Source organism: Aphelocoma coerulescens, chromosome 4, assembly GCF_041296385.1.
Source record: "Aphelocoma coerulescens isolate FSJ_1873_10779 chromosome 4, UR_Acoe_1.0, whole genome shotgun sequence".
NCBI classification, from domain to species: domain Eukaryota; kingdom Metazoa; phylum Chordata; class Aves; order Passeriformes; family Corvidae; genus Aphelocoma; species Aphelocoma coerulescens.
The window spans coordinates 4,028,439-4,055,561 of record NC_091017.1 but is presented as its reverse complement, the minus strand read 5'-3'; the positions used below and the strand labels follow the sequence as shown (position 1 = coordinate 4,055,561).

At 40.4% G+C, this 27,123-nt stretch overlaps 2 protein-coding genes, 1 long non-coding RNA gene and 1 other non-coding gene across 20 annotated transcripts in view; 1 reads left to right on the top strand and 3 right to left on the bottom strand.

Moving 5' to 3' along the window:
• Positions 1 to 6,774, top strand: part of PRSS12 (serine protease 12) — a 33,178-nt gene extending 26,404 nt beyond the window's left edge. The window contains exons 12-13 of the mRNA XM_069012547.1: positions 2,528 to 2,808; positions 4,434 to 6,774. Coding sequence (XP_068868648.1) covers positions 2,528 to 2,808; positions 4,434 to 4,741 — 589 coding nt within the window. The 3' untranslated portion in view covers positions 4,742 to 6,774. The remainder of the gene's footprint in view (positions 1 to 2,527; positions 2,809 to 4,433) is intronic.
• A 1,803-nt stretch (positions 6,775 to 8,577) lies between these two features.
• Positions 8,578 to 11,678, bottom strand: LOC138109328 (uncharacterized). 2 transcript variants are annotated; one of them, XR_011150412.1, is made up of 3 exons: positions 10,277 to 11,620; positions 9,721 to 9,825; positions 8,578 to 9,212 (listed from the first exon to the last, which is right to left on the bottom strand). It is a non-coding gene; the product is annotated as an uncharacterized lncRNA (long non-coding RNA). The 2 variants fall into 2 exon arrangements; XR_011150411.1 differs by having other exon boundaries at positions 8,578 to 9,825; positions 10,277 to 11,678.
• LOC138110161 (small nucleolar RNA SNORA24) lies at positions 9,978 to 10,108 on the bottom strand. Its single transcript, XR_011150795.1, has one exon. It is a non-coding gene; the product is annotated as a small nucleolar RNA SNORA24 (small nucleolar RNA).
• Positions 11,679 to 12,177: 499 nt separating the features above from the next.
• Positions 12,178 to 27,123, bottom strand: part of LOC138109326 (bifunctional heparan sulfate N-deacetylase/N-sulfotransferase 3) — a 260,842-nt gene continuing 245,896 nt past the window's right edge. For 14 of the 16 annotated variants that reach the window (XM_069012538.1, XM_069012540.1, XM_069012533.1 and 11 more), the window contains 8 exons: positions 25,207 to 25,389; positions 23,608 to 23,704; positions 22,628 to 22,751; positions 19,281 to 19,455; positions 18,686 to 18,856; positions 17,471 to 17,580; positions 16,913 to 17,015; positions 12,178 to 15,735 (listed from right to left, as the gene is read on the bottom strand). In XM_069012538.1, coding sequence (XP_068868639.1) covers positions 15,616 to 15,735; positions 16,913 to 17,015; positions 17,471 to 17,580; positions 18,686 to 18,856; positions 19,281 to 19,455; positions 22,628 to 22,751; positions 23,608 to 23,704; positions 25,207 to 25,389 — 1,083 coding nt within the window. In that variant the 3' untranslated portion in view covers positions 12,178 to 15,615. The remainder of the gene's footprint in view (positions 15,736 to 16,912; positions 17,016 to 17,470; positions 17,581 to 18,685; positions 18,857 to 19,280; positions 19,456 to 22,627; positions 22,752 to 23,607; positions 23,705 to 25,206; positions 25,390 to 27,123) is intronic. The other 2 variants (XR_011150408.1, XR_011150407.1) reach the window with 2 other exon arrangements.

The following is a 27,123-nucleotide window of genomic DNA, read 5'->3' as shown; positions in this document are numbered from 1 at the left end:
GATAGACATTTTTACTGTATCACAGCAGTGACTAAATGTAGGACTTCACTGCTGATGAGGTTACTGAGTATAGCATCAACTTGCACAATAAGGCAGCTAATCTAGTATTTTAGCTTTCAGTGGTGATTATGTCAATGGAATGGACTGGGAAAAAAGCGTAGAAGGGCAGTTCAGTTTTGATAGTATTTGCTAGAATTTGCTCAAGTGGGCTGCAAATGTTTCAAATTTTGACTTTGAGCCTTTCCTTTTGCACACTAGTAACTAAAATGAAGAGTCAGGTACAGTTTTACTCAAATACAGAGTGTTACCTTTGCTCAGCATCAGATGCACATCTTTTCAGGTTTCCTGAAATCACAAAGGACTTCCCTTGGTAGTATTTCAAGCTGAAAGTCAAACTCAGTAAAATTTCCTGCTATTTCAACTGATGTCCCAGGTGTTTCTGCAGAACTATGGAAGCACTTCAGTTGCTTTCATCAAAATTCATAGACAACAGCTTCCTATTCCCCTGTTCATCATCTCTGTAGTGATTACCAAGGATGCTGCCTGAGGTCTTGAGAAAGCCTTTGATTACAGGCTTGAAAACGGAATGTGGTGCCAAGGAGTGGCCATTCTGGATACTCTGCTAAGCACCCACATGACAGAGCAGCAGCACGGCTGGAGCAAAGTACCCTGTGGTACTTCCAGATTGGTGCAGCCACATGAGGGGCTGTTACAGGCTACCCTGAAACTGTTATCCAGGGTCTCAGTGGCCAAATTATTGTTTTGTCCCAGAAGTTACATTTAAACTGCAATTAGACCTAAGCATGTAGCTCCAACATGTAGTGCTCTGGATGCACTACTCTTCACTGTAAATGAGGGAAAGGTGCATTTAGCTCTAAGCTGGCTTTGGACAGTCTGGGCTGAACTTCCAAATGATCTCAGAGTGATTTTAAGGGATAGGTTTCCAAGAGCTATCTATAGATCAAGTGCCTTCTTCAGATATTTTCCGCAGATGGGCAAGAGAAAGGCCAGTATACCATTTCTCATATCCTGGAAATTGGAACACTGCGTAAGTAACCAAAGTCGGCTCATCTGTACTAGGGGTAAAAATTAAGCACAATTTTATGCATGATGATTAGAAGTGTTTACCAGTACTACAGTGGAATTACTCATTTCTATACTTTTGCAGATCCATAATTTAAGATAAAATGTTTGAAGCTATTTTTTGTTTTATGACTCACCCATCTTATTAGGAAGTTTTGTCCTGAGTTATTCCGACAGCTATAGGGAAATTGGAAGTCTATAAATTTAAAAAAAAATAACTCTGGATACTTAGAAATATGAGGCATAGGAAAAACCCCTTCATTTATCCCATACAGAAGGTCATCTTGAGATGAACAGATGTTTGCTCACAGCCTGCAGCTCTCTCTCCTTAAAGCCTAGAAGTGCAATTTTGCTCATGGAAGACCTGAGGGAGATCTGCAGAATTAGACCAAGAAAGCTTTACAGGCAACCAGGAATGCAACCTACAACTAGCAGAAATATTCAGTGGTACAGCTGTATATTGTGCTGAAAATTGTAACGTTCCTGCTTTGTCTGCTGCTCCTCAAACAAGCTTTAGCAAGCTATGGAGACCAGAATATTGCTGGATGGTATAAAAAGAACAGACATAGGTTAAAAGGTGATGGGACACTATGGGTTATTTTCTGCAAGCGTATTAGAAATTTCTTGTTGAAGGCTATTAGGGAAAAGGGAGAAATAAAAGGAAAAATATTTCTGTTAGTTTAGCCAGATTTTAAAATAAATACATGCACCCAACAGTATTCTCTTGTTTTGCATTTTGCCCAGGAAGGGCTGTGTGTCCTGTGATACAAAAATCTTCAAAGGCATGCACAGAAAGTTGTTATTTCAGCCACAGTAATGATTTCTAAAGTATTTACCATTTAGTCCATGATGTGAAAGAAATTGGGATTATATCAGATGCAAAACGAGCCTAAGATGTGCAGGCCTCCTGTCAGTTTGACAATAGGTGCTTGTGATGCACATATGTTTTGTTGTCCTTGCTGTAACTTCAGTTGATGTAAGAGGTTTTTATTAAGTTACCTAAGCCTCTGGAATTTCTCAACCAACCTACAAAGCAGGCTTGAACACTGTTTTCATTCTAGTAATTACTGGAGCACTGCAATGATGTCAGTACTCAGACTGTCATTGCAATTACTGGCAGTTTGTGTTACCCTTACTAAATAAATTTATAACGCACACCTTGTACATTTGAAGTAAGTGCCAGTCATGGCAGATGGCCATAAGAAACTTGCCTGTGAAAATATACAAAAAGGAACATAGCACAACCTGAAACCTCGGGAGAAGGTTTTTATATTCTTTAGGACACACTGAAGTGTCAGTGTAAACATTTGAGAAAGCATTTTGGCTCTTTAAAAAAATCTTTGGTAACATTAGTTAAGTGCACAGTAAAGGAACTGATGAACTCTGTTTGCATGCTCAGGATGTGAGCCTGAATCAGCCCTATTTGTTTTCACCTCCATCTCAGGTATGGCAACAACACTCGCAACTATGTGGTGCGGGTTGGAGACTATCACACACTGGTGCCAGAGGAGTACGAGGAGGAAATCGGAGTCCAGGAGATTGTGATGCACAAGGAGTACAGGCCTGACAGCAGCGACTACGACATTGCCTTGCTGAGGCTGCAGGGGCCCGAGGAACAGTGTGCAAGGTTCAGCACCCACGTCTTACCTGCCTGCTTGCCACTGAGGAGGGAGCGACCACAGAAAACTGCTCCCAACTGTTTCATCACTGGATGGGGGGACACAGGTAAAATAATTTCTGTGCACCAATCTGATTATCTGAGGCTGCTTTAAAAAACCCCTCAAATTAATAAAATAAGACAATGCTCAAAATGAAAGCATTTTACGCTTTTTACATAGGGGAATATTTTCTCTCCTGATCCTTAACCAGGAATGACAACATTTTGTTTACTGAATATAGTTTGTTTGGAAAACAGTGATTAACCATGTCACTCTAAATCACAGACCCTGTCACTAAAATGGCCTCATTAAGACTGACAAGCAGGAATAAAAAGCTTATTTGTTGCCAGGCACACCCTGCAGAGCAGCTTATCACCCCCTGCCTCAGTACATAACTAACAGCTCTAACACATTTAAGGTTTCAAAGGTAAGGACCATGAATATTTTAATTTTAGAAAGGTTATTTAAATTACTACAATAGAAAAATGAATGGAAAATACACACATAATAGAATTTCAAATAACATTTTAGTGTTCCTAGTTACCACTGACTTTTTCAATCAGCTTTGATTTAAATAATAGAAAATCTTGCCAAAATTTACAAAAGCCTCAATGCAATCTGCATTCCAGGCTTCTATTCGCTTTTTCCGGTCAGTACAAGATTCTTCCTCTTCAAAGATCTTTGTCCTCCAAATGTTTCACAAATTAAAAATCATGTTTTACTTTTATGTTTTCGTGGTGCTGAATACAGTGCAAGGCAGCAACCACGCTTGAGCCTTTGTTCCAGTGACTCACTCAATCTGGCAAGGAGACAAGGCACAGCCAAGTGTCCATTCCTCCTCTTTACATGCACTAATCTGTGTGCACAGGTGTTGGGGTCACTGTACAACAATAAATGAGAGAGACATGTAGGGTGGGGTTTTTTGCTAAAATCAGTTGTTAATTCATTGCCTAGCTCTGGCTAGCCTTTTTACATAATCCACTGAAAGTCCTGCAATACTGTTAACTTAGGACATCTATTTAAGGAAACATTAACCACTGCAGTAATTGGCTTCAATTTATGGTAAGAATTACATCATTGCAGTACCTCAGCTGACATTTCACACTTACTATATGAATCATAATTGCTTCAAAGTGATAAGATTTTACTTAAAAAAAGGCCAAACCAACACTGGCTTTCATTTTCCATGCTTCCAATGGAAAGAGGTGCAAGCTAAGGCAAAAAAGTAGAAAGATCCATTTGGATGCTCTACTTGGATGCCACCAGAAGATGCAGCACCTGTCAAGCTGAGCTACACTAGATTTGAACTGGTGACATAGAAATGAAGTATTTCTACTGCTTCACTCCCAGTTGCTCAAGACTCCCAAAAATTGCTTCCACATAGAGGTATTAAAGAATTCTTCCATAGAAGACACAAATTGCTCAGAATAAACCAAACTCCAGCTTTGGAAAGATCCGGAGAACACATGCAGAAAAGCTACTTTTTTTAAAGCATCTCTATTTTACATTTACAGTACCTATAGTATTTTAGTATTATATTTAATGCACAGATTTTTTCAGTAGTGTTGCTTCCAGTAATTTTATGTAATGACAAAGCAGTGTGAAGGCCTGAGAACAAAATTGGATTAAATCACATGTATGTTTCCAAGACCAACCATTGTAATGAGACAATAATTTGGATCTCCTTTCTAGGACGGGCTTATTCAAGAACATTACAGCAGGCTGCCATCCCCTTACTTCCCAAGAGGATGTGCGAAGAGCGCTACAAAAGGAGATTCACAGGAAGAATGCTCTGTGCTGGAAACATGCAGGAACAGAAGCGTGTTGACAGCTGTCAAGGAGACAGCGGTGGACCACTGATGTGTGAACGCCCTGGGGAAAGCTGGGTTGTGTACGGTGTGACCTCCTGGGGCTACGGCTGTGGGGTCAAAGATTCCCCAGGTGTCTACACAAAAGTATCATCTTTCGTACCCTGGATTAAAAGTGTGACCAAACTATGAATGTCCGTAATGAAAACCAAACTTTGAGGCAGGACAACTTGAAAAGCACAAGCAGTGCACAGCTGGGGCCCACAGTGGGTGGAAACAGACATTTTCCTGATTCGTGTGTTTTTATTAAATCCAAGCTGTATACACACAATCATTCCAGTTAGGGATTACTGTCCTCTGTGTTCCAGAAGTGTAAATATTGCATGAACAAGTTACCATGTATCTAAGGGGAAAAGTGATAGTCAGGTATAGTTAATACTGGAGCAGGACAGCAGGAGACTTCACTGAGACTCACTGCCCACAAGACTGCAGCTCCAAACTATGTATGCTCCAAACTTCTCCACAATTAATTACTGATCTAAATTAATCTCCAGTCTAGTTTATTTAATCTATTACTATTATGATTGTACACTCAGTCTCCTAAATCTGACTCATGTTTCAGTAGCTAATGAGACAATTAGTAGAATGATTCTTGCTAAGTAATTCTGAATATATGCAGGAAGGAAAATAATGGTCAATAATCAGATCCCCAGGTAGTCTGTTAAATGTCCTCACAGGTTAGTGTGCATAAAGTACATTCCCAAGTAAAACAGGCAGTACACTGACAGTTCCCCCACAAACATCCTGCACAGCTGCAAGAGCAACCACTTATTTTCTCTCCTCTACATTAAAGTAACGTTTGTCGTATTTCTGAAATTCATAATTTTGAGTACATAGAGCATTTTGGAGAGGATTCACTTTTCCTATCTACCACTAGCTGTCAGTACAGTGTCAGACTAACAAACACCCCAATCCTCTCACTGCTGGGCTTTCCTCAAGTAGTGCAAAGAACCTCTGTGAATCCTACCAGAAAAAGTTATACATACAGTGGAGTTGTTGAGCCGAAACTTGTCTCAAAAGGTCGATAAAGTCTTAAACTATGTTTTCAACAAAATAGTATTTAGACAACTCTCTCCTGCTTAGTTGCAACACTGGTTCAGACTGATCTCACAGGAAAGTTTAGTTTTCAGTGATTTCTAAAGCACTGACACATCTTGATTCCATTTAGTTCCTTTTCCAAATACTGTCCCCATGCTATGAAATCCCTAACAATTTATTATAAAAATGCACTGATAACCAATTTAGTGTCCTAGAAAGGGCCACCACACCGAACCTAGAACACAGGAGGTAATCATCACCTTAGTGCATCACTGAAAGGTATCAGTCTGCAAATCACCTGGGAACTGGCTCAGCACTACCTCTACAGCCCCTGTCAAAGGCCATGCTGAGCATCTCCAAGTGTGCTCTACATACCACACTAATAACCATGCTCATAAAAACTGAACTGGAAAGCTGTGGGCCATGAAACACCCCAGTGTGACAAGTGTGGCAGATGACTGTCACCACATAGTGACTGTGTGAACTGTGACTACCAGTGACTGTTTCCCTGTTTCCTATTCATCAAACTGGCTATGACTGTGTTGTGTGGTGTTTTGTGAAAAAGTGGGATGTTTGCATTCATGCTCTAAGTGGGCAATCATTTATTTCTGTACGGTTGTGTGTCTCTCTGGTGTTATAACAAATATCCTAGACAACTCACTTGCATACGAAGTGGCAATGAAACTGCAGAAGCCCATGTGATTGAACATTTGGCCCTTAATCTCTCTGACCTCAAACTTAAGTTTTCAAAGGTCAGGACTAATTATTGTAACTGGTGCTAAACTAGTACATGAGGTGCTTTAATATATTTTAGTTCTCTGTAATTCCACACTATGTGAAATAGTGTGAAATATTTAAAAACATCAAAAACCACAGTACTGTGACCACCTACTGTTAGACCAATGCTAAACACTGTGCTAGTGAACTTTGAAACCATTACATTTTTACTTCTATATAGCCCTTAATTACAGGGGAACTCAGTCAGTCCAAATATATTTGCTTGTAACATCTGAGCTTTGCTTTAAAAGACCCAGAGACCTGTGGTGAAGTAGGCTACGTAGTGCAATATATGCATTGTATAAGGTGAAATAATCATCTTTTAAATAGTTGCACCACAAAAATAGGATATGGGGGGGGGCGGGGGGGAGGGGAATTAAGCCAGCATACTAAGTGTAGTAAATGTTTAGATTTAGTACAGTACTTTGTTAGTTTTGCTCTTTTAATAGAATGCTTTGTTAGATTTTAAAATGTTGCACTACTGTTTCCATGCTGAGCATGCCTTTTCAGTTTTTAACATAAAATGAAATTGTCTGCATCTCACGCCATTCTCATTTTTGTTCAGTGAGCCTGACGGTATACACGTATACAATAAAAACTGCCACACTGACTACAATTTCTGTACGTTAATTAATGCTGCGGACGTACAAGCACTGCTGCAGAACATCAGATGGGTAAACCTCACATGAGCTGTATTACCTGAGAATGGGGACTCTTGAAAGCATCTTCTTCAAAGCATATAAACTTAGGGCTGTTTTCTCAGAGGGAAGTTTGTCCCTGAATGACAGAACTGCCAGTGCTTTAACTCAAACCAGTTACATTGTCCCAAGTTTATCCTACACTTTTAAACCTGTTTAACAACTGTGCTAGTGGTGGCACAAACCATGAAACACTTGGCACTTCCGTTACCAGATGAGATGACCATCCTGAAGAGATGTGTCATCTCTCCAGGTTCTGCAGCACCATGAAGATGTACAGGTACACACAGCCCTCCTAAACTTCCCAGGTTTTCGTTCACTTTCCAGAGAATATAAACATCACTGCAACTGACACACAAAGCCTCCTTAATGTAGATCTTACTCAACCCTGAACAACTTCCCAAAGTACAAGGACCAGTCTGCCTGGCATTTGTCCATGTAAGATAAGCTTGTAAGCATGTAAGTAACTGCCCTTGTAGAACAGATGTGTTGTTTTCTAGAAGCACTGAGGTTACAATAGAAGTCCAATCTTCTTAGAGAAAAGGAAACTCACAGTACACACTCCACATTGTTGGCTATCAGGCTTGGCAGCCACCACCTTGGAATCTTGAGCAGTAAGAATGCCATATGATAGGGCTGTTTAAGAGGAGAGAGTAATCACACACCACCAATTAAACAGGTGTGCTGTCACTTATCACAGCGCCACACAAGAACACACATTCAATTCAACTGTACTTCCGCTAGGGCAGAAAATGTATATGCTTAGAAAAAAATCTGAAGTTTCCTATGACAGCTCCCTAATCTCCCCACCAAACACAACCACCAGAAGTAATTTCCTCAGATCTAATCCATGCTGTAATTAGAGCCCACAGATCTGCTCCATTCACTTCAAGCAGGAATCCTGACCTCAGCTGATAAACACTCGGCAGCAGTAACACTGCGTGCTGATCATCTCAGTTCTGGCTTCACAGATTTTGCTTCCCAGTCCTTTCAAAGCCTCCCTTTCCCCTTAATGTTTCCATTTCCAACTATTTGCAATAAAATGTTATTATCTGAAAGATATTCCGAAAGAGATTGTACCAGCATGGCTATTATTCACTAAGACAGCACATTTACTTTAAAGTAAAGTATCTTGTCTGAGTGTACAATGATTCACCATCTACGGGATCTCCATCAATTTTCTTCAAGATGGATCCCTCAGCTACAGCAACTGAAAAATCAGCTCTATTGTAAGTCACTGTTTCTGCCCTACAGCACTTACCTCTGATTCAAGCCATACCACTTCTGGAGTGTTCCCACACAATGCATCAGCCACCTGACACCACAGATTCTGCCACACTTAAGGCCCAAAAGGTGTGTCCCCAGAACAAGCAGATTTGGCATGTGTAAGTAATTCTGACAAACGTGCAGGTCTAGTTTTAGTTACCAGCAGTCTTTCAAGAAAGAAGTCACACGTGCAACCAAGATCATGTCTCTTTATTGACTTATTCATACATTCGAATGCTTTACATTCACACAGACACCAAAATTACGGCTGTAGTTTCCACATTCATTTTCCAGACTTCAAAAACTTACCTGCAGCTTCTGCGGCACAGGCACACTCCTTGCAACAGCCTTTTGAACACACTTCGAGAGCAGAGGAGCCATCCCTGAAGGTGCAGCACAGCCACCCAACTACCAACACCATTATTGTAATAGCTTAAGGCTTAGTGACAGCACAAAGAGTGGAGCAGCACAAAACAAGATCCTAACTGTATGTGCCCGTATAGAAGCAATTTTAGGCACAGTAAGCTGGGTTTCAGCCCCTCATCATCAAGATCAGATGGACGGCAGCAGCTCTCATTAAAGCTCAAAAATTTTAACTTTGTTGAAAAATCAAGGTTAAGACGTAGCCTAAAATTAGCTTTTGCTAGCTCTACTTGACAACCAGAAATATTACTGCTCCCAAAAGGCATCAATTCCAGATGATTAAACACATCCACCCTACCCCAAGCAAAAATTAACAGATTTAGTCACAGCTACTCCTAGAATTCACATGTGGAATTTAGCCCCATCTTCTTCTGCCATCGTAACTCAAGAGGGTTTTTCCCCTGTAAAAACAAGTTTGAGGCAGTTTAATATTGCTACTGAAGACACAAATAAGACAGCAATCATCACTGAACAACAGGATGCTCTCCTAGGAGTTGTAAAACTGCTCTGAAACATAGCTGTTGGTATCAACTTCCCATCTCCCTCGGTCCTGCAGCTGCAGATTTCTCTTGGTACTCACATGCTTATCGAAAAAGACATTCCCCTTGCACAGGATAACCCTGAGAAATCTGTGCATTCGGATGCTTCTAGTTTGGCAGGCAAAGTACTGGCAACGTGCTTTTTATGCTAGGAATACTGCATTATGTTTTCTAATGCCTCTACATCCAAACTCAGTTCCTCCTAGTCACACTAATACACTCGTTTATACTTTTCTGTCCCGAAAACACATAACAATGAAACATGCCTTAAAATGAAACACCAAGTCGGTACCTTGATTTCACAGGACAAGTCACAGTAATCGCTAAACATAAATTATCGAATCTGCATTATTCCTGCCCCAAATCTCACCTCTGAGGAGCTTAGTAGGTAACACACAGCCAGTCACATAGGTTTTGGAAAGAGTATCTTCAAGAAGTACATCTCCATACTTTCAGCTTCTGCGCTCCTGTGGAGCTAAAGAAATAATAATAATTAAAAAAAAGTTTAAAAACTGGGCTGTAATAGCTTATTATAGGGAGAAAAAAGGGAGACACCTGAAAAACCGATCAACGAAAAGACACCCAAAAAAGGAGGAGGCAGCTAACCCCATCCCCATGGCACACTCGGTTTGTTACTTGCCACAGTCAACGACTCATACCCACAAGAGGGTAAAAGTTTTGCCAATTAGCAAGGCCCTGCTCTTCCATGCCTAGGAAGGGAGTCAGCCACAGGCGGCAGCTCCCATGGAGTCATGGATCCCTATTCCCCCCCCTCCGCTGCCACGTGGCGGCCGCCATTTTCCCTTCCTCTCTCCCTCCCTCCCTCATGCGGGCGCGGGCCCACGCCCGTGACCCGGCCCTGGGCCGCCGCGCCCCGCTCCCAGCTGTCCTCCCTGCTACGGAGCCCATGCCGTCATGGAGCCTACCTTCTGTCTGCTCCGCTCCGCTCCTCTGCCGCTGTGGAGGAGAACGCGCCCGATCCGCGAGCACCGCCACCGCCACTTCACCTTCACCCTCACCCTTCCCGCGCCCGCCGCGCGCCCCCTCAGCGCCAACGGCCGCGCCGCGCGCCCACTCACGCGGAGCCCCATCCGCACGCGCCCGACCCCGCACGCGCCGGCGGCGGGAATGGGGCACTACCGTGACGTCGGCCTGGGGGCGGGGCTTCCGGCGCTGGGCGGGGCCACGGCGCGCACGCGCCCTGAGCTCGGCCCCACGGGGAACGCGCAGACGGCAAAGGGGATTGATCCCGCCCCTTTTGATTCCCGCTCCTTCCCGAAGGGACCGAGGAGCATCCCCAGCGGCAAACGGGTTAAGGGACTCTCCAAAGCAGAGACCTTCAGCTGATCGAGACAGCGATGCTGCTTTCTCTGTGTAGAGTGTGTGCATGCTTGGTCCCATCATAAAATGGGCCTTAAATGCTGCAACAATACTGCTTGTTATTTGAAAACCATGGACTAAAATAAAAATCAGAGGTCGTGAAAGACGTGCTAGAAAAATGAAGTCATCCCTCTAGGTGGACACAGGTCATTTCCGTTTTCCAGTCCATGTAAGCAACTGCATGCTGGCCAAATGTCCACACCTTCATTTTTAGTTAGAACAAGATAGAACAGAACAGAAGATTCGAGGTGGGAGGGACCTACAAGGATCATCAGTCCAAATGCCCAACCAGCTCAGGGCCAACCAGAAGTTAAAGCGGGTTGTTAAAGGAATTTTCCAACTGATTTTTAAACACTGTCAGGCCTGGAGCATCAACCACCTCTCCAGAGAGCCTGTTTCAGTGTCTGAACACCATCTCATAAAGAAATGCTTCCTCATGTCAAGTCTGAATCTCCCCTAATTACTATACACCACAGCAGCTTATTTAACTATTATTAGCCGTCCTCAGCCCAGGGAAGAGTCAAGCTCAATGCATGTTCTTTAGATGATCACCCTTACTTTGTCTGAATTCCTCCCCTGTTCAGGTTTCCCTAGCCCTTGGTTTCAGCTGTTGATTACTTCCCTACCCCTGGGATTTGCCCTTTGCTGATTGTTGTGCTTTCTACATCCATATTGCCCCCAGAGGAAAAAAACAAAAAGTCTTTTGCCTTTGAGCTCCAGGAATTTGTGGACTGGAAGAACTGAAAAGAAACATTACATGAAAGTGGATAAATCAGAGGGCAAGAAGGTATTATTTGTAGCAAAGATCTTTCCCCTTTTCTTACTGTCTATTATTACTTTACTGTTTCTTTAAGAGATTAAGAAGTCTAAACTTCTTGTATAATACCCATCTCTATAATTTTAAGTTGCATCATTTCTCTGTAATGAATTCAATATTTTGTTACTATCCTATTACCCACACTTCTAAGCAGCTTTTGCCCAGTTAGGTAAATACGTTTTTATATTCTGTTCTGTTTGTTGATAAACGTGAATTTTCCTTTGGACATTGATACCATCTTTAGAGGTTTCTCCAAAGAAAGCTTTTCTCATGTCTGTGTAGGCTGATGCATTGGCACAACTATTGAATCCCCAAGGCAAATGATTTGAATAAATTTTCCTTGTTATCTTAAAAATAGCAAACTCTGGAGATATTTCTCCAGCGCATTAGCAAGTGCTGACACAAGAAATAAAAAGTAAGCAGGAAGCAAAAGGAGTAAAACAAGCAGCTGCATAAAGCAGCAATATTCACTCACAGCAAGAGTAAGCAGTATTTTTCATTTCTGAAAACATTTCATGCTGCTCCTGTGCTGCTGGATTGTGTTGTAGCTCAGTGTCAAGCTGCAATAGCTGCTAACCAACCTGGAAAAGGACAACTTCTGTGAACATGAAAGTCACTTCCACACAGCACTACATTTTCTTATCAGAGTTTATTGTTGCACTTCAAATACCATGCCACTATCAGAATAATATCTATTTTTTATTTTAAAAAACTCTGAGAAAAATGTTTCCAGCAATTTTCATTCAATGTGAATGACAAGAGTATTACATCTATAAACATTGAAATATCTATTTAATTTCTTCCTGAGGAAGTTTCACATTTTTAAGCAATGAAAAAGGATATTCTGTACAAGATAGTCTGCAAATCATTCAAACTAATTCTTTCTGCACAAGTAGAACTGGGAAAATGTCACAGTATTCTCAGGAATGTTAGTTCAAATAATTAGGTGATTTCAGATCAGGCTCTGTGTTTACAACCCCAAATGGTCAATATCTGCTCAGAACCACACATTGTTTTTTAACGGCACTGATGTCTGCAGAAAGCAAATTTCAGAATCATGTTTATGAAAATTAAGATGAAACTCACAAAATCAAGCAGTTGTTAAAGAAATTGCTTGTGCAGTTACCTACCAGGGGAACAGAAATGATGGCTGTGTTACCAGCCACAATAAAACATCTGACTTGGACTAGCAAACAGATTCATTGTAACAAATCCAGATTTTTAAGAGTACTAACTCTGATAGTCTGTTTCTGGAAATCGAACACTGCAGGTAAGCTGTGAATGGAAGAGGTTATACTTTGTCAGGTAACTCGTGTGGTATGACCTGGTTACTCAGCTGTACTTATGTGCATCCCCTGACACACACCCAGCTGCTGTCTGCATGGTGTGCTCAGCCTCCTCCTCCTCCACCAAGTTGGCTGCATGTTAAAAGTGCTTCTTAAAGGCTCCTGTTAAATGTAAGAACACATTTAAATAGAATAGTTCTGGAATAAAACCCCCATGGCTTCCTACCATCCTTTCACAAACAAGTAATAATCCACCCAAGGCTGTAGGTGTGGAGGATTTATTGTCCCAGTGCCTCATGGTGACCACAGATGGGCTGTAAAATTCCCCAGGGGACAATGTGACCAATGTCACCACTCTGTCGTTGACTGCCCACTCATTCAGGGCCTTGCTTTCCCAGGGCAAGAAGACAGAGAGGGAATTCTTTAAAACAAAGAATGAACTAGCAATGTGGCTGAAGGCCATTCCTCCTGCATGTAAGAGGCACTCAATCTGTATTCTCACCCTGAAAACATCAGGCACTTGATAGTGCTCAAGGTTTTTCCCAGTTTCCTCTATTTTATAATGCTGTTACACTCAAGAACATGGAGTAACTGAGGCAGCACTGCACAACAGCAGCTTGTGCAATCCCTGCATTTTTAAAATGTTTGAGTGATGTTACACCAGGTTGTATCGAGTAAAATCAATCATGACAGGATGAAAACCCCAGGCATTCTTTCCAGTTATTCAATTTAGCTGTAACAAATCTATATGGATGCCTGCAGGATGCACGAGCTGCCCATAGCATGCAGAGTATTTGCTTTTACAGATATTCAGAATCCAGAGTGTTTCTTTTCTCAAATAAGAAGTACTTTAAGACAAGTCAGCTTTTGAGACAAATCCGTATGACTGAATATTTAAAGTGAAATGAAATTCTCATTCTAATAAACAATAGAGATGTTCATCTTAAAAAATGTCTACTCTAGTAGGTCCTCATCCTTAATCATGCATATTCTCTTAGCAAAAATGTGCTGCGTAAAGAATATTGTTATATACAGCAAATTTGTCTAGATTTTTTTTTACAGGCCTATCAAAACCACGCATTACACAGACAAAATCAATAAATAATAAAGATTACCAGTTAGAGGTACAGTAAGGATCTCAACATCTGTTTTCTGTTTAGGAAGTAACAGACTGGTTTCCATTTCATTACCTTGAAAGTTAAATTGCATGATTACATAAATGTCGTAAAACAGCACTGAGACAATAGGAAGTTGTTCCACCATTTGATGCATGATTTTAAGTATCCACCCTGAAACAAATGATGAAAACATTACAGAGCTACTGTATAAAGCCTTGCATTTAGTCCTGTAGTTCTCTTTTCACTAACCCTTCATGCCTTTAGAAACACTCAGAGCCAAAGTTCAGTGAGGAGCTTTAAGGCCACATTTAGCTGAAGTTTCCAATGATCTTCCTCAACTTCTAAGCACTATTGATTAGACTTTATCTCCCATCTAATCTGATGCATTGAGAGATGTATTGTTGAGAACTATCACATAAACAATCTGCCTGCAGGGGCGGATATTTGTGTTTTCCCATGATTCAAGTGTAATTTTCTACCATGATTACACGCTGTGTTTATTTTTCCCCCCTCGAAAGCTTATTCCTAATATTTAATACCAAATATGTTTAACATATCTGGAAACAGAACTGGTATTTTCATCTGGAAATCTGGTAATTTTTTGCAGTTGACGTAATCTGAAGGTTGCAGAAAGATGCTACAATTTTGATGAGGTTGTGGGGGGAAAAGCATAGGTTAAAAGCAAATAAATTAAGCAATAAACAGTGGTGCAAATTAAGGCAATAAAAGTAAGGATCTTTTTCTGCTTTTTATGAGTTTTTTATTTATGTCAGTGGAGTCACTCCTGACTCACAGAAATGTAAGCCCACAGTCAGTGGCCAGATCTGGCTGCTGACAGAACCAGGAGTGAAATCCTCTTCCTTGCCCTGCTCCAGTTTGGGTCACGGTTGTTGAAGTCTAATACTGCAACTTGTGTGCTTCACATATCCAGTTAAATTTCTGCTCAGATAATTCACATCTCAGTCGGTACAAAACCAGACATATTAATTACAGACAAAGGCCCTTCCCACACTGTAAGGGTTTGTTGTTACAGGATATAATCATAAATTCTGTTTTGCTTTTTTGTGGTTTTCTTTCTACACCTGTGGATTCCATATGCTGCTGGGTGCATTTGTTGCCACTCACAGCTAAATGACACATGGTAACTGTACTGCTCCCCTGGGTTTGCACAGGCTTTGGGCATTAGCAAGCTGATTCCAAAGGCAGAAGTACTCTGGGCATTTTGTGCTACATTAAGTTATCTTATCCTATGCAACACAATAATCAAATCCTAAGAAAAACTGTCAGTGGTCCAACAAAGGGCTACAAAACCTACGTGAGACACAATACTTTAAAACTGATATATAAAAATGTGAATATTTACCGTGAAATTGGACAGGTCGTGTATCTCTGACGCTTATACCAGTTGTAAATAACTTCCACATATGTGCACAGTAGTCCACAAGTCCACAGGCCCAGAAATGTTAATGAGAAAGATTTGGCCCACCAGAGCTCTAAGAAACACATGTATTTTTACAATCCACATGCCAGCATATGGAAATAATTTCTATCCTTTACACTTTTTTGAAGAGGTATATCTTACAAGACCTTCTGGTAGCTGCTGGAAAGTTCAGGTATGATGACTGAAATGTGGAAGGGAGATTTCAAAAAGCTCTCTTCCACTGCTATCTCACTTTCTGTAGCTCCTGTCTCAGCCACGATGGCAGGGGTTGTCCCAGTTTGTGGAGGAGTTTTGACAGTTCCACATTGTGATCTCTGTAGTAGCTTGACAGAAAGGCCCTGCACTGATGGATACAAAAGGAGGAGGTTTTATTTAATGAAATGCTGTACTGCAGCTGCTGTGAATTCAAGGTTTCAAAGTTGGTTTGACATGTGTGAAAACTTGACTTCCTCTTACGCAATCTATATTGTTCTATGCTATCTACTGCATGCAAGGAGCTGAACTCTTAAGAGGTAATTTCAAGGGAAACAAAGGACACCACAGTCAAAGCAAAATTTGATTCTACTCTTAGTCTTGTAAATTTAGAATCACACTGAAGGTGATGCAGATACTTTTATTGCAATGTGATTGAAATAATAGCTTGTAAAATATCTTTGCATGTGGACATGTATCAGTTAGCAACCCCCATTTTCAGAAGTATTTAGAGTTGAAAAAGACAAGAGTTTGCACAAACATAGTCTTATCTCTGACCAAAATCCTTTTCACCTAATGATTTTGTATCAGTATGACTCTACTGATGTGAAGTTATTTATAATTTAAGTACTGTGAGAAAAAAATCCCAGCTTACCTGGTACATTAATTCTTACTGCTGTTCAAACTAAGTTTTTATTTGCATTTTAGTCAGGCTAAATGAAATGGCAATAAAAGACAGAATCAACATAAAAGTTACAGCTAGAATAGGAGACTGAATTGCCCTCGGGTACAGGCTGCAGCATTTGATCTGATGGAAATTTCCTCATTTGGGCATTTGTCTGAGGAAGGTATTCATAACATTCATAGAAACAGAATCTAACCTCTCTTAAAACTGGATTATAGGAGTGTCTGCATTACTTGTCACAGTCTAACTAGCCTTAAAGACAAGGGGCCACACAAATACACCCATCTGATCATGAGAAGAAAACCTGTACTGTGGAACCTCTGCTGCTTAAGTCCATAAGGTAGAGGGGACAGGGCTTCAGGAGCAGCAAGTTTAGTTTTCTAAGGGGCACCGAGTTTTAGAATTTGTGGGGGTTTTTTGTTGCTGTTGCTTTTTAAATGACTTAATCTTCACATTTGAAATAAAGAACTGAAAGTCTATGCACTCCACGGTTATCTTACACATCTCCTTTGTAGGGAAAGGCATCCAAATAATTAACACCTACTTAATTTTGTCTTCTCTGCCTCCTCATGATTTTGCCTCTGTCATGTCCCGTACGTGCCAACTGAATTCCTGTACAATGCCAACGAGCATAATGGTTTACCTCAGAATCCATAGGAGGATATTTTCTGCCTTTGCTCTTTCCAAGACACTTGGTTTTTCCCTCTTCCAAGAGCTGACACCAGAATCCTTTATGTGAATCGAATCTGAAACAAACATTGTGAAGTGTAAAATTTGTGTGTAACCAAATCTAGGAGTCAGAATCCAAGGGAGTGGATGTCACATTCCTGACTGATAAGTGAATCTGTTTTTCAGCTAATGCCAAAAATAAGGAGAAATTAATTCTATTTGCTTTCTGTTTATGCATATCAACATTCCATGTTCCACTCATGGAAGTAAAATTCCTTTTGATCCATTCAAAATTCATATGCAATTCTCACAAAGCAGCACTTTGTCTGTCAGAGCTCTACTTCTGTAACAGCCAAGTGGCTCAGTAAATGATTCATGGAAAATTGAACCCCAAATTGTGTTCTGAACAATTCACCCTACTGACAGCTCAAAGAACTGTGAGGGGCTTTATTCTGCAGGGAGCTGACTTACAGACTAGCTGGTATTTTAGGAATGTGAGAAACATGTGAAAATGATGAACTAATTAACTCACGTTAGGGCTTCAGAGTAATTATAATGAGGAGAGACTCCCAGAAACTTCTGTACTTCATCCATTACGGTAGATGGGTCAGTTCTCAGCTGCTGTCCATCAATAATTAGCAACTACAACAGAGAAAATAAATGGCAATTTAATTTGGAATTCCTTATTTCAGGCTTGCGACTGAAACTTCCACCTCTGTCAAACTCCCTTCATTATATAGAGAGTACTGCCCCAGGAAACAGTAATGGGCCCAGTCTTAATTGTCATCATCATTAATGACCTGGGAGCAGAGTAAATAGCATCTTAATTAAATTTGAAATTATATTGCATTGGAAGCTGTTGTGACAACAGAGAAATGACAGTGAAGGATCTAGAAAGATAAGAAATACTGGCAGGAAATGGAGAGAGAGTGATCCAGCCAAGAAAAAATCTTACTAATGGCTACTACTTTTCTAGATAAAACGTAAGGCTACCAGAGCTGGTTCTTCACTGTCACTGTGGGACATAAAATCTGGCAAAATTCTGCATGAGAATGCATATTATTCAATATTCACGGGTAAATTGTAGAGAAAACCAAATGAAAACATAATGAGGAGAATTTCATACGAGAGTCAGGATATTACAGCATTGTGTGTCTCATGAAGAGAGATGCAAGGCTGGCTGAAAAGAGAGTATGTGGAGAATAACACCAGCTAGATGCATCAGACCTTTCTTGACACACTCTGGGAAAACAGAAGGTGCGGACTCCAGCCAACTTGTCTCAGCTACAGGAGTCCTGGATAAACAGAAGGTTGGGACTGCAGCCAACCTCCCTCTAACTGTTGGGTGCGGAACGGTGCCAGACACGCTGCCAATGTCACAAAATTCCATTCCAGAAATAAATCTCCCAAGGAGATACTGATCATGTGATTTTGTCTGGCTGGTCTGGTGTTATCACATGATGTTCTGGGCTTAGGATGTGCATCTTTTGAGGCTTGATCTTACATGGGGCCAGAAGGAGATTAATGATTTGTAGGATATCCCCAAGATCAGCACTCAGTAGGCAAGACTTTTACAAACATAAACTTTTAGGACAGTATATATATATATATATATATATACATATATATATATATATTTTCATATATATATATATATTTTCATATATATATATATATATATATATATTTTCATATATATATATATATATATATATATATGATGAGGATGTCAAGAGTCTTAATTCACCTGGTAAGGTGGGAAGTAAGTGAGCCATCTTTCAATGTGGGTAGCATACCATCCAGGGGCCAAGCATCTCTTCTGGAGAGCTCTGAGCTCAGAGGGGGCTCGAGGGCCAGCTGTGATCACCTGATAGAAGCTGAATTTCAGAGCTGCGGGGTCTTCGTGGGATCGCTGATGCTGTAAAAGAAGTGACACTGCTGGAACTTTACAGACTACAAAAGCTGGGAGAACAAGGCAAACTGCTTGCTCCTACTGACAAAAATTTCTTAACCTACCTTGTATTTTGAGCATGAACTAGATAACTGTGTCTATATACTAATTTCTGTATGTGCTGATCATGTAAATCAATTGACTAAGTAACCGGCTTTTACGTTACAGGTAAACTTGAAAAAGTGGTTTCTGTTATTTTAACCCTTAAAATATTTTCAGGTTTAAACAACAGATATCTCAGCCCAAGGGTGGTCACATATGGTCACTGACTGAGGAATAAAAGCTGGTGCTATGCAACCCTTATATACAGATAGACCCTGAGAGCATATACAGAGAGGATTCAAGGTGGAAACCTGGACTGGTGCCTGCCCATGTTCTCCCAAGTGCATACCTGGTACCAGGAATAGGCGCGGTCGGACGGGTCGATGAGGATGGTGATGATCTTGGCCTTGGGGATGAGGGAAGCAGCTCTCTTGGGAGCTTCCTCAGAATGGAAATAGTTGGCACTTTTCTCAAAGAGGAAGTCAGTGGTGACATTAGAAGGTGTGGGAAAGAAATCCATGTACCTGGGAAAGCAACATCATTCTCAGAACTACTTAAAAATCCCACAAAGACTGATAAATCTGTTAAGCATATTTTATTCTAGAATACTCAAAATAAAAGCCAAAAGGCAAAACAAATTTTACATTGCATCTTTAATCATATTTTACTTGGTACTAGCTTGCTTCTCACTACATGTAACTAGACATTGCAGCTATTTTTTTTAACTGGATAAAAATGTTACAGTATTTGTGTATCTTAAAATTAGCAAGTTCTCACTTTTCAGGCAGAACAGAAATTGAGTTTTCCAAATCTGGCCTTTAGCTGACATCAATTGAATTGCAATACTCTAAGAAAAAGCTACTTAGTATCAGAATTGCTTTCACTGAGAAGAGGCTGTTTATGTGGGGAAGATGCACTGAAACAATCCCACACAGCTTCATCAGGTAAAAGGTTTCAAAGCAGTGACAGAATTCCCTTATTTTTCTGTGAGTCACATTTTTGGGGGAAATTGAGTTGTAGTTGTTTTAGGGTTTTTTGTGAGCTTTCCTCATCCATTATGAAGTTGTAGTTAAATTCCTGCAATTGCTTTGTCATACAAGGACTTCTTTATCCCTGGCCCTCAGACCACTTCTTATTGCTGGAGAAAACAATAAATGGGAAATTTTGTCCCTCCTGACTTTTCAGTTAACCTGTATTGAGAAAATAAATGTTATTTAAAACAGCCTCTTCTGAAGACCGTGATTAAGGACTGAGATTTCTTCCAGTGCTTAGACTTTGTTCTATTCATACAAGTGAGCTACTTCTAAATCAAATGACATGCTCTTGTTGGCTTTGAAATTGTAACCATTGAAGTCAATGGACTTTTATTTCCCAGAAGCATTAGGGCTGATTTGATGAGAAAGATGAAGCCGTACCCATTTTTACTCACAAAATTATTAGAAGCTAATGACTCAGCCTGACTGTGTGGCCTCAGAACGCTTTACCAGGAAAGGAGAAGGCTTGGGGAGAGGCAACAGGCACTAGGGGCAAATCTGCTCTAGATCACGTGTGGAGTTATTATGCTGTTGTACTGAAGTCCTGGAAGTAGAATGATAAATACAAGGCAATGAAGACTATAAGCCTTTAACATCAAACATGGCACTACACTGATTTTGGACAAAAAAAGTGAATTGATTCTTTAGGTAACACGGAAAATACGACAAAAGTGGACGTTGATGTGCTATCAGTGAAAACTGGAAAGAGATTGGACTAGGTGTGATATCAAGGGGTTCCAAAGCATAGGGTCAGCATTTCTGCTGGACATGGACTGCAGAAGTCTCACTTGGTCCCTCATTCATGAGACAATTATTAAATTCAGTAAGGGCAAAGCTGAGAAGGCTTTAAAGAAACTTGTCCAAGAAACCTGTAACAAAGCTTACATAAAGAAATGCAGGACTGGTCTCTTTAGGCTTCTCCACTTCAACAGCAGCAGGATCCGTTCTCATCTCACTATTCTGCCATGTCTATTGGAAGACTACAATTTACATCTATACCACTTTCAAAACAGCGATACTAAGGTTCTGAGGGCTAAAAGAACCATATTCTGTTTCTGTACTCGGCCTTGCTCTAAATCTAAGCTTGGACAAAGACTAACTGAGAGTCAGCTCAGGGATAAAGCCCTATCTCCACAACTGTAAACAAAATTGAACTGATTGTTATTTGTTACTCTTGCAGGAATCCCAGCCAATTAATGGACTAATAAGGAGAGCCCTTGTATCTAATTACAAAGTGGGAAGCCAGCATTGAAATACACTATCAGACTAGGTGGTCTGAGAGATCCATCTGGCAGACAGAACTTTAATCTAAGAATGAGGCAACTACATAAACAGGGAGTTCAGAGGATCCAAGACTTAACTGTGGGAACCTGGCAGGGATAGTGGGGGACATAGTTGGTGCTGCAGTGAGAACCTGTCAAAGGGATGTGCCTGGTCTAGACAGGCTGACCAGTGTGAGCTTTATGCACCAGTGCCACATTAAGATGAAGGTAATCTGATGTGCGTGTGGCACCCAAATTGTACCTGCACCTTAGGGAAGGGGATAAGGCAGGAGGAAAGAGAGAAGCAGCACAGCAGTTTTCCAGCAACCTGAGAACACTGATTTTGTGGAAGAACGGGCTTGCTGTACTTAGGCTGCTCCATCAGCGTGGAGCTGCTCTGCCTGGCCTGCACATCCTCCTCACTGACTGCAAATGCTTCAGCAGCAATTTCCCACTCCCAGTCATTCATCCAGCACCTCTCCATTGGCACAACTGGCTGACTCACCACCCTTCCCAGCGGGAATGTGCTGCAGCAATTCCAACTCTGGGAAAACGAGTGACGTACAAACAAATTGGATCTGATGTGTCTGCACTGAGACCACAGAACAGCGTTCACCCTGTTAATTTTATGGATGAATACAAAGTCAAAGGCAATAAAAGTATTTTCCCTTAAACTGGGGGCAAAATAAAGAAACAAGACAAGAAATCAATAATCCTTCACTGGTGCTCCCCAGCCACCACCGCATGTCACCAGCTTTCATGCTGCAGTGCTTTACAGTGCAGCACTTTGTGGAAGCAGAGGAATGAGGAGTGACCTTCAAGGGCAGCTGTGCCTGGTGACTCCCAGGAAGCCACAGCGAACATGGCAGCAGGGACCCAGGCTCTGTCTCAGCACCACTTACTGACCCACAGAGGCACGTTCTTCTCATTACCCCATCTTTAAAGAACATTTTGAGAGGCTTTCCCTGCCCCCCATTTAACATTATTACTATTGCTATACCCTATTTAAAGGAAAAAAATGCCTCTCCCTGATAGTGTATTTTTCTCTTAAGAAATAAGATTTCCAGCAGGAACATAACTTCTGTGTCCATGTATACAACTAAAAACCATTACTGTCCCACCTTCAAAGGCATGTGTAACGAGAAATACATATTTTGTTACTGTTCTGCACAGATTAATACCTGGATATTTACAAGAGAGCCTCACAAAAGTCAGTGCATTTAAGATATTCTGTAGTAAGATCATTATTTACTTGCATTTATTTCTCATTTCAGAAGGACACTGAAGGTTATTTCTTATCTCACTTTATATAGGCACAGTTACCATTACCAACAGTAATGTCATTTTTCTATTGTTCACAATATAGAAACTTTTATATTTATACTAATAACCCATCTTACCAATCAATCCCCCTGTGGTAGTTATTTCTATTAAAGAACTGTACCTCCTCAAAGGTTTTTGGGCTGGGGGAGTTACTAATGATTGAAGGATGCATGATCAGGAACAAATACAAGGCTGTAGTACCTGCAAATGGGATAAAAGTCCAAGATTTAAAATAAAAATACACATACACACATTTCTAGGGGGATCATAGTCATAGATGGGACTAAATCAGCTTTATTCCATTTCATTTCACTGAGGAGATGTTGATTTATGTCACCTAAGATCCTGCGCTTTCTGAGCTTTTAGAATTAGGACAATTAAAGAACTGTAAATAGATAACACAGACACTAGAGTGCCAGTGTTGAAATCTGTTTTTCCTACTTAAAATAGCTGTGTTTTAAAAATAATGATTTGTGTATACGAAACTGTCACAAAAATATTTAAAAATCTTGCATGCAGTAGCTATTGGGGATTGGTGAAGATGAAAGGAAGCTTACATGCAATTTTCTGATTACGGAGAAGAAAAATAACCATTATGTCAATTTATAAACTACTGCAATCTTGTAATTAGAACAGTCCATTAGGAACTTTCTGGCTTGAAAAGAAGGCCAAGAAATAACAAGATTCTATAAACGAGACACAGGCAAGACAAGAACTTGCAATTCAGAATCCAACCTATTTGAAAGATGTCTCTGTCCCGTCCTTTCCTTTTTCCACTTTGACAAGAGCTTGTCTATCTAGTTCATCTCTTTATCAAAATTTACTTATTTTGATGTAAAGCCCCCCAAAACACACCTGAACCCTGCATTTTCAATGTGTACTGACTGCTGTTGAAAGTTACATTACTAAGCTATATTCGCTGAAATTAAAAAAATGCTGTCAGATGATCAGGATCTCTACACAGCAGCCTGAGGCAACATTGATTAACTGTTTTACTTATTTGAACTTACACACAGCCTATCTTGTTGGAATACAAGAAAATACAAGAAAATCTCACCAGTTTTCTGGGGTCCTACAACCAAGAATTTTGGCAACCGATCACAGGTTTTTTCCTTAGACCAGATATCTCTGTGCCGTTTGTCATCACAGGGGTTCTAAAACAGAAAGGAAAACTCAGAAGTTCCCTGGCAATCACATTTGAAGAGGTTCTTAAACTACCCTTCTATATAAATTACCTATTTTTCACCCATGTACAAATACTCTTACCTGAAGTTGTTATTTTTCCTTATGACTGAAAACCAAGTTGTGCATTCCAGAACTATTCCAGTGATTCAGAATTGTATTTCCAACATAACCAGGTCAGAACCTGAGTCTCTTAACTGTTTGCAATTTATTTTAAGGAGAAGGATTGTACACATATATAGTTGCCCCATTCCTGTAACAGCTACCACACTATATATGCTGCATTTTCTAAACTAAAAGAGTAAATTAATTATGATTTAAGGCTTTCTATTCATAAATTCATATTCTGATCCTCCAATTCAAACCTAATATTAATCTTTGGGGGCTTTGCTGCTTTACAACTGAATCAGTTTAAATTTGTTCTGGAAATGCTACTCACAGACAGTTTTTGACACTGTTGTTTGGCAATACTGCACTGAGATGAAGGGAATCTCCACGTACCCCTTTTAGGCTTAAAAATATATACCTGTCTTCAAAATCACATTAATTATACAAAACATAATACACCAAAAATACACCACATACAGTATGTCTTAGTCCCTGTAACTTACAAGTGTCTTTTCTAAGTAATTATAATTTCTCAAGTAATGTGGCTACAGGCTAATTTCCATTTTTAAAATCATTCTTAGTATTATGCAAAATCCTTGACTTCTTTCCCTCTAGTTCAATGTTTTATTTAAAACCAGCATGAATTTCAAGACACATATTTAAGTACAAATTTGCAATCTCAGACTTTAATGTGGCAATTCAATATCCAAGGCTGGAAAACATTTGAGTAAGCAAACTTAAAGACATTTTTATGTTTGATTTAGTAAAGTTTGCTTCTTAGAGTATCTCTACCAAGCCACCTTTAAAAGATTTTATTTGGGTTAATATCATCATTCAGGTACCTACAGCTTCTTGGCAAACTTCTTCCTCAGGCAGCTCTCAGCCAATTGTGAACTTTCTGATTTATCTCATCTGCTTCCACTTGGCTAATTAGGGTATCCATGGTCTTAATGCTCTTTTCTCTTTTTGGATGCCCTCTTCTCCTTACACACTTGGAGAAAACCTCATTTCTTTAATTGCTAGAAGATGCATATAAATCTGCCTGTCAAATGCTTTATTCCTGCTAGCTCCAAAAGGAGAAGAGAAATAACACAACATGCACTTGCCTGTCTTTCCCCATATTTTTAAAGGCAAGTAAAGTCGGAAAAAACCTAAGTAAAGATAATTTTAATTGCACATCTTAATGCATATTAATTTCACAGCCTTTTACAAGCAACAGGGAACACAATCACACCCTGAAGCTTCAGCTGGCTCTTTTATGGAACCAACTTAAAAATATAACTGCTTTTCTCTACAGGAAGCTAAAACAAAGAATTTAAAAAAAAACACGAAGACATTTTTTTCTGATCTCTTGCTCAGCCTTCACCTGCCAGAGAGGGTCCTTCTGCTCAGGGAACAGCTCAAAATACTTGTGAGCCAACTGGACCGGGGGAAGGGTTTGCAGTTTCAGGTTTGTCCAGGTATGAACGAAGTTGGCCAGGTTCACAAAGGTGTACAAGCCCAGGCGGTCGTTCCCGTAATTAGACAAGTGAGTCATGAAGATGCTGATCTGTGGGAGACAAAATGAAGAGCACACCTCGAGTCTTTGCATCACTAGATGGCAGTGCAGCCCTAGGTAGTAAAAATCTCATTTGCATTTTGCTCTTACTGAGAGCAGCAAGCCCTGGATCACACTCACACAGCCCTTTCCACCCTTGCCCTCACTGAATTACATCCTTCTGCTCAAGTCAACTCAATGCAGTCAATGAGGAGAATGCTGGAACAGGTCCCATGAGCTCTGTGAGCAGCAGATGTGCAATGCTACCCTGGGGTTGGGCAACACCAACATCAGCTTTATGTGCATTTACTTCGTAGGATACAGCAAAAACAGTGCCCACAGCTTTACTTTTAAGAGAAATACAAATGCAATGTTAAAAATGGGCTTCCTGTTTTCATGGAAGCGTAAAGAAGTCAGAGACTAAGGAAGCAGCTGAGCTCTACTGCTGTGACTTTAATCTTGTGGCTGCAGGTCTAAGTTTTATAGAGTAAGTAGTTCATCCCTTCTACAGAAACATTCTGCAAGCACTGGCCTGACACACAAAAGAGACCAAGAAAATATCTGAAACCTCACTGCGTACTTTCAAATAACTGTGCATAAAATATTCCCGAACAAAAAACCCCAAAAGTTTTAAGGCTGCTGGTATTTTACTCTCCCAATATTTTACTATCAAAGTGATAGCCAGATACACCCTCCTGCTCCAGCCCTTGCTCCAACTGCACTTCTACACTCCCAGTGGAAGCAATGCTTCCATGAAGGTTTCTAACAGGAAGGGCATTTTTGGATACACTTAAACTGAGCTGGTGAGCAGAGCAGGAATACACAGTCTGCAAGGATGGGCTCCCAGCGACTGAGGAAGGGCTGCAGACAGAACCTTCTGTTTTCTAAAATGCTGCCTTTTCAAGGTAATTTTTCACTGATGTAACAGTCTGCCCTTACACTGGAATCTGCAAACCCTCGCCTCGCCACCAGTGATTTCTTTCTTGGAAGTTCTTTTTAAAGTAGAACTCTCCCAAGATAAACTCGCCAGACTAATTTCCATTTAAAAATGAGAAACATGACTCTTTTTATAAATACATCTGCTAATGCCATGAATGAGCAATTTCTATTTAAAGTAAGACCTGATGTAAGCCACTTTAAAAAAAGAAAAGCTTATCATGGTCATAATTCTGAAATTAGTTCAGGAACTGAAGTTAATCTTTTGTAAAGGAATTCCATTCCCCAGTTTAAAAAAAGAAAACAATTAAAAACTGGTATTTACAGCAAAATTAGAAGATACACACTACTAAATCACTAGGAGATGATCTTTCTTTGTGGGTAGGACTGAGACTGAAAACCCCTTCCCTTTAGGCACCAAAATGTATAGCCTTTTCAAGTCCTTTTTTACTTCAGTTCTCAAAGCAGGAATGGAGCAGCCACAGGACTATGCTGTTCTCACCAAAGACACAATCAGCAGGTTCCCATAAAAAAGGTTAACTTGCTTTCCTGACAGCCTCTTTCTTTCCTGCACGTGGCCTGCTGACCTCTGACATTTTTAATGTCAATTCACCTCCTGGCAACTCCTCACATGCCAACAGCTACAGCACTGCCATGAAAGAAAAAGCAAGGGAAGTTGAAAAGATTTCTAGTCCAGGGAAAATATAATTATTCTTTCCCTGAAGAGAATATCACTGTAATTTTAGGAATGTCAGTGCAGGCTGAGAAATTCACTGGACATATCATCATAAATAATTTCCAGCATATAAA